This window comes from Cervus canadensis, chromosome X, assembly GCF_019320065.1.
Source record: "Cervus canadensis isolate Bull #8, Minnesota chromosome X, ASM1932006v1, whole genome shotgun sequence".
NCBI classification, from domain to species: domain Eukaryota; kingdom Metazoa; phylum Chordata; class Mammalia; order Artiodactyla; family Cervidae; genus Cervus; species Cervus canadensis.
This window is the reverse complement of record NC_057419.1, coordinates 50,457,187-50,471,121: the sequence shown is the minus strand read 5'-3', so window position 1 is coordinate 50,471,121 and position 13,935 is coordinate 50,457,187. Positions and strand designations below refer to the sequence as shown.

The window sequence follows — 13,935 nt, the reverse complement described above, 5'->3', positions numbered from 1 at the left end:
GGATGGAGAAGCCTGGTAGGCAACAGTCCATGGGGTCGCAAAGAGTCGGACACGACTGAGCGACTTCACTTCCACTTCACTTCCACCCTGCCAGGTCATGGGTGCTAGGTGCTTTACATCTGTTATCTCCACTAGGTCTCCCAATAAACCTCACCAACAGGTAGAGTTACTGCCATTTTACAGATAAGGAATTTGAGGCTGAAGGAGAGTGACTGGGCTGGTAGGGCCTGCACTGGAACCCAGCTTGAGTGTAAACTGTGAACTGTGGGACGGAGGGAGACGACATGGGGAGAAGGGTTTGGGCACAGGTCCCAGAGAGTTTCAGTGCCATGGGGGAGCAGGGAAACATCACATCCTTGTTATCAGTCCCGGGCATGCCCTTGCAATAGGGGCAGCCCCAATCCATCTGAGGACAAAACTGCCAGGAACTGAATCATGCACGCAATAGAAGATGAAGTCCGTGAGTGGTTCCCAGGTGGGAGACGTGTAACAGAAAAGCCAGCCTCCTGGTGAGGGTTTGTCCAGTTGAGAGGGAAAAGCTTGAGGACTGTGGCTGAGAAAGAAGGAGCCTCTGGGGCTGTCTAATGTGACCTGGAAGTGCTTCCTGAAGTTAGAGGGTAAGGTAAGGCCTGACCTGCAAGCTGCCCCCTGGCAGCTCAGTAGTTGTTACGACAGGGAACATGCCAGCACATCTCTGCGAACCTCACTCCATACTCACAATGTGCTCAGTTCAAGTTGTCGTTAAGGATAATTCACCCATTTTCAAGTGAGGATTGTATGGCACAGCGGGCCAATTTAATTTCTCAAGATGATATGGTAACACGTGGCAGAATTGGGTTGAACGGAAGGTTATCTGAATCAGAGGTAGTGTCTTTACCCACAACACCATATTGTTTCCTCATAAAAGAAAGAAAAGGAGAAAACGAAGGAAAAAGAACAAAAGGAGACCCATGATGCTTACTGTATTGCGGCATCCACCTTGGGCTGTGAGTGAAGAGGAAACGCCTCAAAGAGGCCTTTTCAGAAAGGTAACTGACAATCACACAACATGAAGTCAGGAGACAGGGTGGGCTTAGGCACAGTGTACATGTACATGGAGAGCAGTGGGAGCAGAGAGGAGGGCACGGGGGAGGGCAAGGAGTAGAAGCAGCTTCGGAAGCAAGAGGAAGATGAGGAGAGCAGAGTGACAGACTTGCTCGTGTGGACTTGCCCAAGGACACTGATCAGCTGGTTCAAACCATCCAACCTGCTGACGGCAGCCTGAGTGGAAGCTACACCTCTCACCCGTGAAATAAAGTAGCCCGGCTCTCCGAGCTCTATTCATCCAACAAGTATCCCCCAAGCACCCACCTGGTCATCAGTGCTCTCAGCACGGTGCTGAAAGCAGCCATAGCCTAGGACAGACCTCGGTCTCAGGAGGTAAAGGACTGTCCAAGAATCAGAATAAAGGGGAAGCCAAGTGGGAAGATACGGACACTAGACACTCCTGTCAGAGTGGGGACAGAAGACAGGATGCCCCTCACCTGTTCGAAGGAACAGAAATTTGAGCAGAGGATTTTCAGGGTTCACTCACTGACAACTCAGTTGAGTAATGGCTGCTATAATGGCTATACACCAGGATGGGGAAAGGTGGGTGTTACTCTGGTTCAATAAGCTTCTGGACAATGTGGGGATAAAAGACACAAACAGCCCCGGACCAACAGAAATCTCAGCCGAGAGGTTTGCTCTAGCCACTCATTTCCTATACGTTGTTGCACAGACAAATTGACACCAAAACAACAGCTGCACTGCTCTGTGCCCCTCACTTTATCATCACTCGTAAGATGGTAAAGGTGTTCTGAGCACCTGTGGTAAAAGGGTCCTCAAGGAGCTCACAGGAGGGTGGGCAGGCAGGCAGACTGAAGACCTTGGTGAAACAAGTGTGATAAGAGCCTTGGCCTCGGAAGCCAGTGGAGGCTGGGATCAGGCCGTGAGAAATGGCTTCGCCTGAGGGTGGGATAACACATGATATTATTGTCCCTGTTTGCAGACAAGGGAACCGAGGATCAGAGAGGGTGAGCATCTTACTCAAGGTCACACTGCTCGGTAGTGGTCCTGACCATTTTTCATCTACGTCTGTTAAAATGTAAAGGTCTCTGCACTACTCATCACACCATTCTCTCACTCTCTCTTAATATTGTCACCTATTTTAACTCACAATCACCACCTTATACATTCCCTTGGCTCTACGTCCTCCTTTATTAGACAAATAATCTGCTGAACAAAGTATAGATTTCCTGTTAGCACATCTAGTCTCTCCACTTTATAAACAAAATTTCCTTGCAGGGCATATTGGCCCCACCAAACTGATGTTTACACTGAGTTTGTACCGTACCCATATGCAGGGTAAAGAAAATGGAACCCTGGGATCTGTAGTTTTACTTACCTATTTCACACAATCTCCAGCATAACTTTAAATGTAGCCACTATTCAAGTAAAAACAGTAGAACCAGTGCTTTCCTAAAATGACCAGTCAGGAAAGAGTTCACTGAATGTCAGTACATTCCAGGCAGGAGACTAAACCCCCTTCATAGGGAGTTGTGGAAATTCTTTTCCTTGAGTTAAGGAAATCTTTTCTTTTTCTAATTTGTCTCTGTTGCTGGTACCCTGAGAGACTCAAGCAAAGCCACTTCAGTTTTCTGTTTTTGACAAAAAAAAAAAGGTAAAGCAAGCTTAACACACAGGCCCACAGACATATGTAATATACCCAATAGAGGTGTGTCAAATATAAGGCAATGGTATTGGAAATGCAAGGGCTTCCTGGTGATTCAGTGGTAAAGAATCCACCTCCTAATGCAGGAAACTGGGGTTTGATCTCTAGGTCATGAAGGTCCCCTAGAAAAGGAAATGGTAACCCACTCCAGTATTCTGATCTGGGAAACCCTGTGGACAGAGAAGCCTGGTGGGAACAGGCCATGGGGTCGCAAAAGAATGGGACGTGACTTAGGGACTAATCAACAACAATTGAAATACAAATAGAAACCCATAAGTAAGCATATATCCAAATTTCTGGCCACAGCAGAGGTGTACTGTCCAGGATCAGCTGTCCTGCAGAAAACCAGACAACCAAAGATACCTTCCTTTTTAAATTACTATACACTGCCTCTTGTCGATTCAGGAGATAAAAGTTTTCAAAATCATTGCACACCAACACAGGACTCAAGGAGCCTATTAAAAGTAAGTGCTTATTCCTATGTGGCATCAGGGCCTAAGTCACACACTCTTGAAAAAGAACGCCTCTGATTACTTCAATACAGGGAACGCATTTCCCCTGAAAACACTGCTTTACTTTGTCTCAATTTTTTTTTTTTTTTTGCCATGGGACATGAGGTGGGGAGGGAGGTGATGCCAAGGAAAGAGCCTACTAGTGAACCTGGTGAACATCAATTTGAGCCCAATTATCCTGGATATCGATTAATGTCCATAAGAAGTTTCAATATCAGCTTAAAAATGGCAATCCCCAACGAGAGAAAGAGACATAAGTCATATACAGACTGTCCAACTGCCATCTGATAGTGAAGAGGTGGGGCATCTGTGGAAAATAACCGTTCTGAGAGAGCACGGATCCCACTTGGCTAAGGAGGATTCTCGTCCTGTGACACTAAGGCACACCTGGTCGGTCCTAGAGAGATAGATGTCTCCCTCTGTCAGCGTGTCTGTCCCTCTCTCTATCCCTCGCTCTCACGTGTTTTTTCTCGGGATCAGGTTCTCACCAGCAAGACACCAATGCAGTGCCTCCCATCCTCAGCCCAGGTGAGGAGCTGGGAGTGAGTGATGGGCGGGGGCTGGGGGGGAAAGGTGTCCTCCCATCCTCAGTGTGATTGGAATAGAAGGTTAAAGACCACGAAGAGACCCCCTCAACCCCCATACACAAACACACACACACACACACACACACACCATTTCTATGCCTGTCAATCCCCACCCCACCACAAGGCGGGAACGGAGTGGTCCCTCCTGGGGCCTAGGGGTGAGGGATGCTTGGGGAAGCAGAGAGGGGGAGACCCAGGGCCTCCCCACCTTCCTTGTCCCTTTTTATACAGTTTGTTATTATCAAATAAAAGTAGGAAATATACAAGAAAAAAAAAAGACCACGAAGAGGAGGAATGGGTGATGGACAGGGAAGCCTGGCCTGCTCCAGTCCACAGGGTCATGAAGGGTAGGACAGGACTGAGCAACTGAACTGAACTGAGAGGAGGAGTCCTCCAGCATCCTATAGAGCCTACCCACCCTTCAGATGGGAGGAGTCTGCAGGCCTGGCTTTGACATGACAAAGACGGGACATTTACCCCTCCCCTCCTTATACAAGGACCTTCCTGCATATTCCCTGGATTGTAGTGGATTGAGAGGGAGCTGGGAGTGGCCTCAAGAAAAGTAGGTTCTGCCCCGGGGACAGAGGCAGTAGGGCTGGGGGGATTCAGAGAAGAGCAGGTACTGCCTGGCTCTCCCTGCCTGGAGCCCCGAGTGCCTCTACCAGCAATTTGGAGGCTAGAAGGGACGATCACTTCCGGACTTGCAAGAAGAGTTGTCGGGTACTGGAGATGCCCTCACAGATGACACCTGGTGATGGTCAGCTTGTGAGGCTGTCACGGCTAACGCCATGGCAGGCAGCCTAGATTAGGAGTAGGCCTGGTTTTCCAGGGTAACATAATAATCAGGTCTCTTAGAGCCAGCCAATTAACATATGCCTAGCCAGAGAAAAGGGAACCTATCAGGGGAAAGCTGAAAGCCCCACGTTGGGCCAACAAAAATTACCTTGCAACTGTGTAACCTATCAGCTTGCGCCAACTACCCACTGTGTAACCAATCCGATTGTGCCAACTACCTGCTGCTTATTTTGACCTAATAAATACCCGAGAGAACTGGGGCTCGGGGCCTTTCGTCCTCACACACCTGGTGAGGGCGGGAGGCCCTGGCTCGGGTCAGTAATAAATTCCCCTATTGCAAGTTGCATTGTTTCGAGGAGTCTTCTTTCCCGACAGGGGACTCGGACTATGGGCAGAACATTTGGGGGCTCGTCCGGGATCCCTTGACCAGGGAAGAACGCTCTTTGGAACAAAGGGGAAAAAAAAGATAGGGAATAGCACCGGTGCTCAGGCAGGTTTAGAAAAAGACCAGAGTAAAGCCGAGGCCCCGCTGTGAAGCAGGAAGATGTCTGGCGCAGAAAAAGACCAGAGTAAAGCCGAGGCCCCGCTGTGAAGCGGGAAGGTGTCTGGCGCAGAAAAAGACCAGAGTAAAGCCGGGGCCCTGCTGTGAAGCGGGAAGGTGTCTGGCGTTAGGGAAAGCTTTCCATGAGGGAACGGACTGGCCATTCCGGCTGGCGTGAGGCCGCGGCCAGCGAGCATGCTGGGAGGCAGCCAGCTCTGTGGGAAGGAGATCTCCTCTCCTAAGCCCGAATCTGGGGAACAGTGGATGCCATACGGTAAGGTGACCCTTGTTCCAGAGGATCTGTGTCGTCGGCCGATGTCTGTCTGTCTGTGTGTTTTTCTGTGTAACTGCCGGCATGGTCTCCTGTCTCGTTGTTCTCTGGTGTGTCGTTGTCTAGTTCCTATAAAGCCTTGGAGCCTCATTTCTGTTTCTGGGAGTTTCAGTGAACAGGCAGACAGTTGTCGGGGCAACTGACGAGTCCTGGCCAGGGCTACTCCCTGGCAGAATCTGAAGGCCTCCCAACAAGTCAGCCCCAGTAACGGGAGCCCGAGAGGGTGAAACTCCTTTCTTTTTCTTTTATTCTAAACCGAAAATCTGGCCAAATAAAAACCTGTCTGTGTGGGCACGGGACAGGCACTTAAGAGCCAATAGGGCGCCTGCCACTGGAAGACTCCCATGAAAGGATAAGGGGGTCACGGAACGGGCTAGAAACCCTTAGGGTGCCCGCCCCCAGCAAGAAAACTTCCGTGCAACGACTAAGGCACTCAAATAGTTCCACGAAGCATACCACAAGCCCAACCTCCTGGCCGCCACCACTCCCGATAGGATTTATTGGTGGTAATTCTCGGTGACTTTCTTCTGACTCTCGCTATGGGGCAAGAAAATCTACCTCACTCTCTCTCATGACTGATCATTTCTCGGATGTCAGGGCTAGAGCGTATGATCTGTCGCTACTGGTTACAAAGAGTAAATTAATAACCTTTTGCTCTGCAGAGTGGCCCGCCTTCCAGGTTGGATGGCCTTCAGAAGAAACTTTTCAACCTTCTATTATTCGGGCAGTGAAAAAGAAAAATTTATGGCTCCTGATCCCTGGGGCCACCCGAGCCAAGTCCCATATGTTATGGTCTGGCAAGATCTAGTAAAAGATCCACCCGAATGGTTAAAACCTTTCGTTCACAAACTCCCTGATTCTCCTAATGTACAGGCCCTAGTTATGAAAACTCCCACTGCCCCAAAAGAAGCCAAGAAGAATAAGGGCCCAAAACCGGTCTTGCAGGAATCCTCGGACCGGAACCTGATTGACTTGGAGACAGAAATTAGGCCCCCGCCATATGCCCCTCCTCCATTGCAGGTTCCCCCGGGGGGAAGAGCCCCCCCAATGAATCAGAAGGGACAAGGGAATCCCGACCCCGGAGAAAGAATAGAGGAAATAGGGGTGAGCAGGATCATGGGGAACCTTCATCTACTGTACAGGCACTCCCCGTCCGGGTGGGACCAGCTAACCCGGACGGAAAACGAACCTAGCAATACTGGCCCTTTTCCCATTTTGTTCACTCATAACCCCACCTGGGATGATTGCCAGCAGCTGTTGCAGGTGCTCTTCAACACGGAAAAACTGGAGCGAATCCTGGCAGAGGCGTGGAAACGGGTCCCGGGGGTCGATGGGAGACCAACCACCCAGCCTCATCTCGTGGACGAGGGGTTTCCTCTGTTGCGGCCTAACTGGGATTTTGAGCGAGTGGAAGGTAGGGAGCGTCTCCGAGTGTACCGCCAGACTCTAATGGCTGGCCTGCGGGCCGCAGCTAGGAAGCCGACAAATTTGGCAAAGGTAAATTTAGTAAGGCAAGAGCCCACTGAGAGCCCGTCAGCCTTCCTAGAGAGGCTAATGGAAGCCTTTAGGCAATATACACCCATGAACCCCCAGGCTGAAGAATCACGCGCTGCAGTTCTACTAGCGTTTGTGAATCAGGCAGCCCCAGATATTAAGAGGAAATTACAAAAGATAGAGGGGTTAAAAGAGCAGACAATACAAGACTCACTGAAAGCAGCTGAAAAGGTATTTAATAATAGGGAGACCCCAGAAAAAAGGGAGGAACGACTTCGTCGGGAGGAAAGGGAACTAGCTGAGAAGATCAAGAAAAAAGATAGGGAACACAGGGCAAAAGAAAACCGGAAGAACCAGAGAGAGCTAACCAAGATTCTTTTTGCGAGGATGAAGGCCGGAACAGAATTGAGGGAGCCTCAAGGCCCCCAAACGGGAGAAACAGAGAGACCAAAAAGGCAGACCCTAAAGAAAGATCAGTGTGCTTACTGCAAAGAACGGGGGCGCTGGAAAAATGAGTGCCCTAAGAGGGACCCGAAGAAAAGAACAACCCAGAGAGAGAATTTCCCCTGGAACTCGAGTTCTATATGCGGGGGAAGACAGTGACTAGGGGAGTCAAGACTCGACACCCCTCCCCGAGTCCTGGGTAACCATACATGTAGAGGGGAAACCCGCTGGCTTCATGGTGGACACTGGCCCCCAACACTCTGTTTTAAATAAAAAACTGGGACCAATGTCTAAGAAAACCAGCTTGGTAAAGGGAGCCACGGGGACAAAAAAAATGTTGTTGGACCACAGAACGGAAAGTAAATTTGGGGACCCATCAGGTGTCCCATTCGTTTTTGGTGATACCAGAATGCCCAGCCCCTCTACTTGGACGGGACTTGTTGACTAAAGTTAATGCTCAGATCCATTTTGACCCTGGGGGAATGTCAGTCACGGATGGACTTGGACAGCCGATACATGTCTTGTCTCTAGCTTTAAGAGATGAATACAGACTTTTTGTGCCTAAGCCCTCAGAGGTTATAGCACCAGATGTACAACTGTGGGTCCACAAATATCCGTTGGCATGGGCAGAAACAGCAGGAATGGGACTGGCTAAACAGAGACATCCAGTAGTCATCGAATTAAAAGCCGAGGCAACTCCTGTGAGGGTGAAGCAATATCCTATGAGCCAGGAGGCTCGGCGGGGGATCACTCCCCACATTCGACGGCTCATGGATGCCGGAATTCTCAAGCGGTGCCAATCCCCTTGGAACACCCCCTTACTACCGGTGAAGAAGCCAGGGAGTACGGATTACAGACCTGTCCAGGACCTACGAGAAGTCAACAAGCGGGTGAGTGACATACACCCTACTGTCCCCAACCCGTATACCCTCCTGAGCAGTCTGCTGCCTGAGTACACTTGGTACACTGTGTTGGACCTGAAAGATGCTTTTTTCAGCTTACCCCTGGCGGCCCAGAGCCAGGAGATATTTGCCTTTGAGTGGACTGAGGAGGAAGGCCAACCTGTAGTACAACTAACTTGGACCCGCCTCCCACAGGGGTTCAAGAACTCCCCTACCTTGTTTAATGAGGCTTTGAGTGAGGACCTCTATGAATATCGGACTCGCCACCCAGAGGTCATCCTGCTGCAATATGTAGATGACCTGATGTTGGCTGGAACCACAGAGGAAGCATGCAGCCGTGCCACCGGTGACCTCTTACAGACTCTAGGCACCTTGGGATATCATGCTAGCGCTAAGAAGGCACAAATATCCCGGCAAGAGGTCACCTATTTGGGGTATAAGATCAGGCAGGGGCAAAGGTGGCTAACTCAGGCCATGAAGGAAACAATATTGCAGATACTAGAGCCCAAGACCCCCCGCCAGGTGAGAGAGTTTTGGGGGACTGTTGGATATTGTAGACTGTGGATCATGGGGTTTGCTGAGAAGGCCCGGCCCTTATATGAGGGAAGTAAAGAGACCCCAAACTGGACTTGGACTGAGCCAATGAAACAGGCTTTCCAGACACTCAGACAGGCCCTACTAGAAGCCCCAGCCCTTGCCCTGCCTAACCCAAACAAGCCATTCCAGCTGTTTGTAGATGAAAAGCAAGGAATAGGAAAGGGGGTCTTGACACAGCAATGGGGACCATAGAAGCGGCCAACAGCATACCTTTCAAAGCGATTGGACCCGGTGGTCTCTGGGTGGCCTCCTTGCCTCCGCATCATTGCAGCCACTGCCCTCCTCGTCCGCGACACCGACAAGTTGATGTATGGACAACAACTCTGGGTTTACACCCCCCACGCCATCAAAGGGGTTCTAAAACAGCTGCCGGGTAAGTGGATCTCCAATGCCCGTTTGACACATTACCAGGCCCTGCTGCTTGATGCCCCACGGGTGCAATTTCAGACCCCTTGCTTCCTGAATCCAGCCACGCTTCTACCTAACCCAGAGAAGGACCACCCTCTCCATGATTGCAGTGAGATACTGGCTGAGGCCCTGGCGGCTCGAAAAGACTTAACTGATGTGCTGCTAAACAACAGTGAGCTAGTATGGTTCACTGATGGGAGCAGCTATGTAAAAGATGGACAAAGGAAGGCGGGAGCCGCTATAGTTGATGATTCAGGGCAGACAATATAGGCTGAGACACTTCCCCCAAACACTTCTGCACAAAAAGCAAAATTGATTGCCCTAATACAGGCTTTGGAACAAGCAAAAGGGAAGAGAGTCACCATTTTTACAGACAGCCGATATGCTTTTAGCACTGTCCATATTCAAGGTCCGATATACCAGGAAAGGGGATTTAAAACAGCGGAGAGAAAAGAAGTCAAGAATTTGCCCAAGATCCGCAGGCTCCTAAAAGCTGTTCAACTGCCCCGGGCAGTAGCAATTGTACATGTCCCCGGTCACCAGAAAAGAGAAGATCCTAGGGCACGGGGCAATTGGGCTGCTGATGCGGCCGCTTGAGAAGCGGCCAGCCGGGACTACGCCACCCCCATATTAACCATGGGACTTCCACCTCTTGGTATGGGGACTCTGCCGCCAGTCCCTGACTATTCCCTCCCTGACCTCGTTTGGATCAACGAGGATACCACCCTCCAGAAGAATAACAAAGATGGATGGTACTGAGATCAAAACAACAACCTGATATTGCCTGCCATCCTGGGTCGTCACCTATGTGAACACCTGCACACAACTACACACTTGGGAGAAAAAAAGACCTTGACTCTTCTCCAGACAGCCTGCCTGAGGTTCCCTTGACAAAATGCAACTGTATGAGAAATAATCCAGGCTTGCAAAGCGTGGCAGCTGATGAGGACAGGGAAAAGGCAGCACACTGGAACGAGGTACCGAGGGGAAGAGCCAGGGCAACACTGGGAGATAGATTACACTGAGCTAAGACCAGGCAAGTACAGGTATCGCTATCTGTTGGTTCTGGTAGATACCTTCTCGGGGTGGGTAAAAGCCTTCCCCACTAAGGGAGAGACAGCAACAGTGGTTGCTAAAAAGATCTTAGAAGAGATAGTGCCTAGGTATGGGCTGCCAGTGACTATGGGCTCAGATAACAGACCTGCCTTTGTGAGCCAGATTGTACAAGGGCTGGCCCAAGCTCTGGGGACAAAATGGAAGTTACATTGTGAATATAATCCCCAGAGCTCAGGACAGGTTGAGAGAATGAATTGGACCCTAAAAAAACTCTGACAAAGTTGGCAATAGAGACTGGCGGGGACTGGGTGACCCTCCTTCCCTTCGCGCTCTTTCGAGCACGTAACACCCTTTATAAGCTGAATCTTACCCCTTTTGAGATTCTGTATAAAAGACCCCCTCCTGTGTGTCATATATTCGAAGAAAAATGCCTACCACCCCCTACCTTGGGACAATTCCAGCAATCACTGATGGCATTAAGCAAGGTGCATAGCCATGTTTAGAAATTAATTCGAGAGATACACGAGGGAACAAGCAAGGAGACCATCCCCTCACATAATATTGGCCTGGGTGATTGGGTTTGGGTAAAACGACACCAATCTAAAGCATTAAAACCTAGATAAAAAGGCCCTTATGTTGTTCTCCTTACCACTCCTACTGCTGTTAAGGTCGACGGGATCGGGCCCTAGGTTCACTGCAATCACGTGCGGCAAGCCACCCCGGAAAAACAGGAGAAGATGCAAGCAGAATGGGAGGCAAGACCTCACCCATCAAATCTTTTGAAACTAAAACTCGTACGATGGGAGCCCTCTTAACTCTCCTGCTGATAACAGTTTTCATTGGCCCAGGAGCAACCAGCCACAACCCCCATCAGCCAGCTAACCTGACTTGGGAGATCTACAATCCTGAGACTGGAGAAGTGCTTAATTCGAGCTCCAACGTGGCCCCAAAGGGACATGGTGGCCAGTACTGACCTTTGATTTGTGCGTGCTGGTGGCTGACGGTAATGGGTTTGGTCCCCACCAACTGACCAAGTTCTTTGCCCACGGCTCTTTCGGTCTGTTCACCCGTAACTGTGAGCGAAAAGGCCCACAGTACTATGAACAGGTGCCTGTCTATGTCTGCCCGGGGCGAGAAAAAGAGATCAGAACCAAAATGAAAAATGTAGAAAATTGACTCTTTTTATTGCGCCGCTTGGGGTTGCAAAACCAAGGGAACAGTCCATTTCGCACCTCCAAGAATCCTTGAGCTCCTTGGCTGAAGAAATGTTACAGAATAGGAGAGGTTTAGATTTGCTGTTTCTGCAACAAAGAAGATTATGTGCAGCACTGAGAAAAGAATGCTGTTTCTATATCGACCTTTCAGGGGTGGTACAAAAATCTCTCTAAAAAGTAAGAGAGGGACTAGCCCAGTGGAAGAGAGAACGAAAAACCCAACAAGGCTGGTTTAAATCTTGGTTTCAGTGCTCCCCCTGGTTGACCACTTTGATTTCCACCCTCCTGGGTCCACTCATAGTATTAATATTGTTACTGACCTTTGGTCCATGCATTTTAAACCGTCTGGTCTCATTTATTAGAGAGCGCCTAAATACCATCCAAATTATGGTATTGAGACAACAATATCAGTCAATTTCACAGGGTAAAGAGGAAGATTCCTCTACTTGAACAACAGACAGGGGGGAAATGTGAGGCTGTCACGGCTAACGCCATGGCAGGCAGCCTAGATTAGGAGTAGGCCTGGTTTTCCAGGGTAACATAATAATCAGGTCTCTTAGAGCCAGCCAATTAACATATGCCTAGCCAGAGAAAAGGGAACCTATCAGGGGAAAGCTGAAAGCCCCACGTTGGGCCAACAAAAATTACCTTGCAACTGTGTAACCTATCAGCTTGCGCCAACTACCCACTGTGTAACCAATCCGATTGTGCCAACTACCTGCTGCTTATTTTGACCTAATAAATACCCGAGAGAACTGGGGCTCGGGGCCTTTCGTCCTCACACACCTGGTGAGGGCGGGAGGCCCTGGCTCAGGTCAGTAATAAATTCCCCTATTGCAAGTTGCATTGTTTCGAGGAGTCTTCTTTCCCGACAGGGGACTCGGACTATGGGCAGAACAAGCTCTTGGGATTGGAAGGCGGGGGCTTCTCCCTGATTGCCTGGTAATTTGTGTTGTCCCCTGTCTACGTGCAGAGCAGCTCCCGTTACTTGAATTTTTTTTCTACCCGTTGTTACCAGTAACACAGTGGGAAAGAGTAAAAGCAAACTAATAAAGACACTGACTTATTCTACCGATTGCAATTGGGAGAACACCACAGATCTGAAGACCAGACTGTCAGCAAGCTGGTTTTGCATTGTACATCATTCCATAAGTAGGGAAGGTAGAGTGGGGAACATTTGTAGATGGGAAATCATTTAAGAGTAAGTCTCGTCAACAGAACAGGAAATGATTATCTTTGTGACTATCTGGTTTCAGGTGAAAGTGAAATGAAGGAAAAGTGAAAGTCGCTCAGTGGTGTCCGACTCTTTCGACCCCATGGACTGTCCATGGAATTCTCTAGGCCAGAATACTGGAGTGGGTAGCCTTTCTCTTCTCCAGGGGATCTTGTCAACCCAGGGATCGAAGCCAGGTCTCCTGGATTGCAGGCGGATTCTTTACTAGCTGAGCCACAAGGGAAGCCCAAGAATACTGGAGTGGGTAGCCTATCCCTTCTCCAGCGGATCTTCCCGACCCAGGAATCGAAGTGGGGTCTCCTGCATTGCAGGCAGATTCTTTACCAACTGAGCTGTCAGGGAAGCCCAGTTTCAGGAGAACTGAATCTCCCTTGCTAGTCATGAGGCAAAAAACAAGGAAGTTGGATGGTCTGTGTCTGCCCTTTAATCACAAGGGGGAAGGTCTGTACTTGACCTTGTAGTACCTAAACCCAGGAGTCACCGGAGACTTAGGACAAGCCTTACCGAAGTCAGAAGCAGAAGGGTGGTGCTTTGCATTAAGTCATTTTGGTAACAGGAAAGTCTGCAGAGATTTCTTTACTGTGGCTTTTTTTTAGGGCTTAGGTGAAGTTGAACTTTGTCAGCACCGTAAATATGAGCATCTTTCATGCCTGTCCGGGTAAATAAGTCTACAGGCAGAGATGTTCAAACCCCTCCTCCATTTAAAATTGGATTATAATTGCTTTACAATGCTGTGCTAATTTCTGCCATAGGACAAGGGTGAATCAGCTATAAGCATACATATCCCCTCCCTCTTGAACCTCTCTTCCACCCCTCAAACCCAACGCTCTAGGTCTTTACAGAACACCCAGCTATGCTTCCTGTGCTATACAGTAGCTTCCCACTATCTATTTTACACATGGTAATCTGAATATTTCAGTGTTACTCTCTCAATTCATTCTACGCTCTCCTCCCCTGCTGAGTTCATAATTCTGTTGTCCATGTTTGAGACTGTATTCTTGCCCTTGAAATTGGCTCGTCACTGGCATTTTTCTAAATTTCACATGTATGTGTTAATGTATGATACTT

General features: G+C 49.3%; 1 protein-coding gene across 1 annotated transcript; it reads left to right on the top strand.

Moving 5' to 3' along the window:
* The first annotated feature begins 435 nt into the window (after window positions 1-435).
* Window positions 436-9,960, top strand: LOC122435542. The gene is given in 5 exon segments (XM_043459727.1): window positions 436-460; window positions 3,745-3,806; window positions 6,686-7,549; window positions 7,581-7,778; window positions 7,780-9,960. Coding segments are annotated over 5 exon segments (3,330 nt in total).
* Window positions 9,961-13,935: the final 3,975 nt, after the last annotated feature.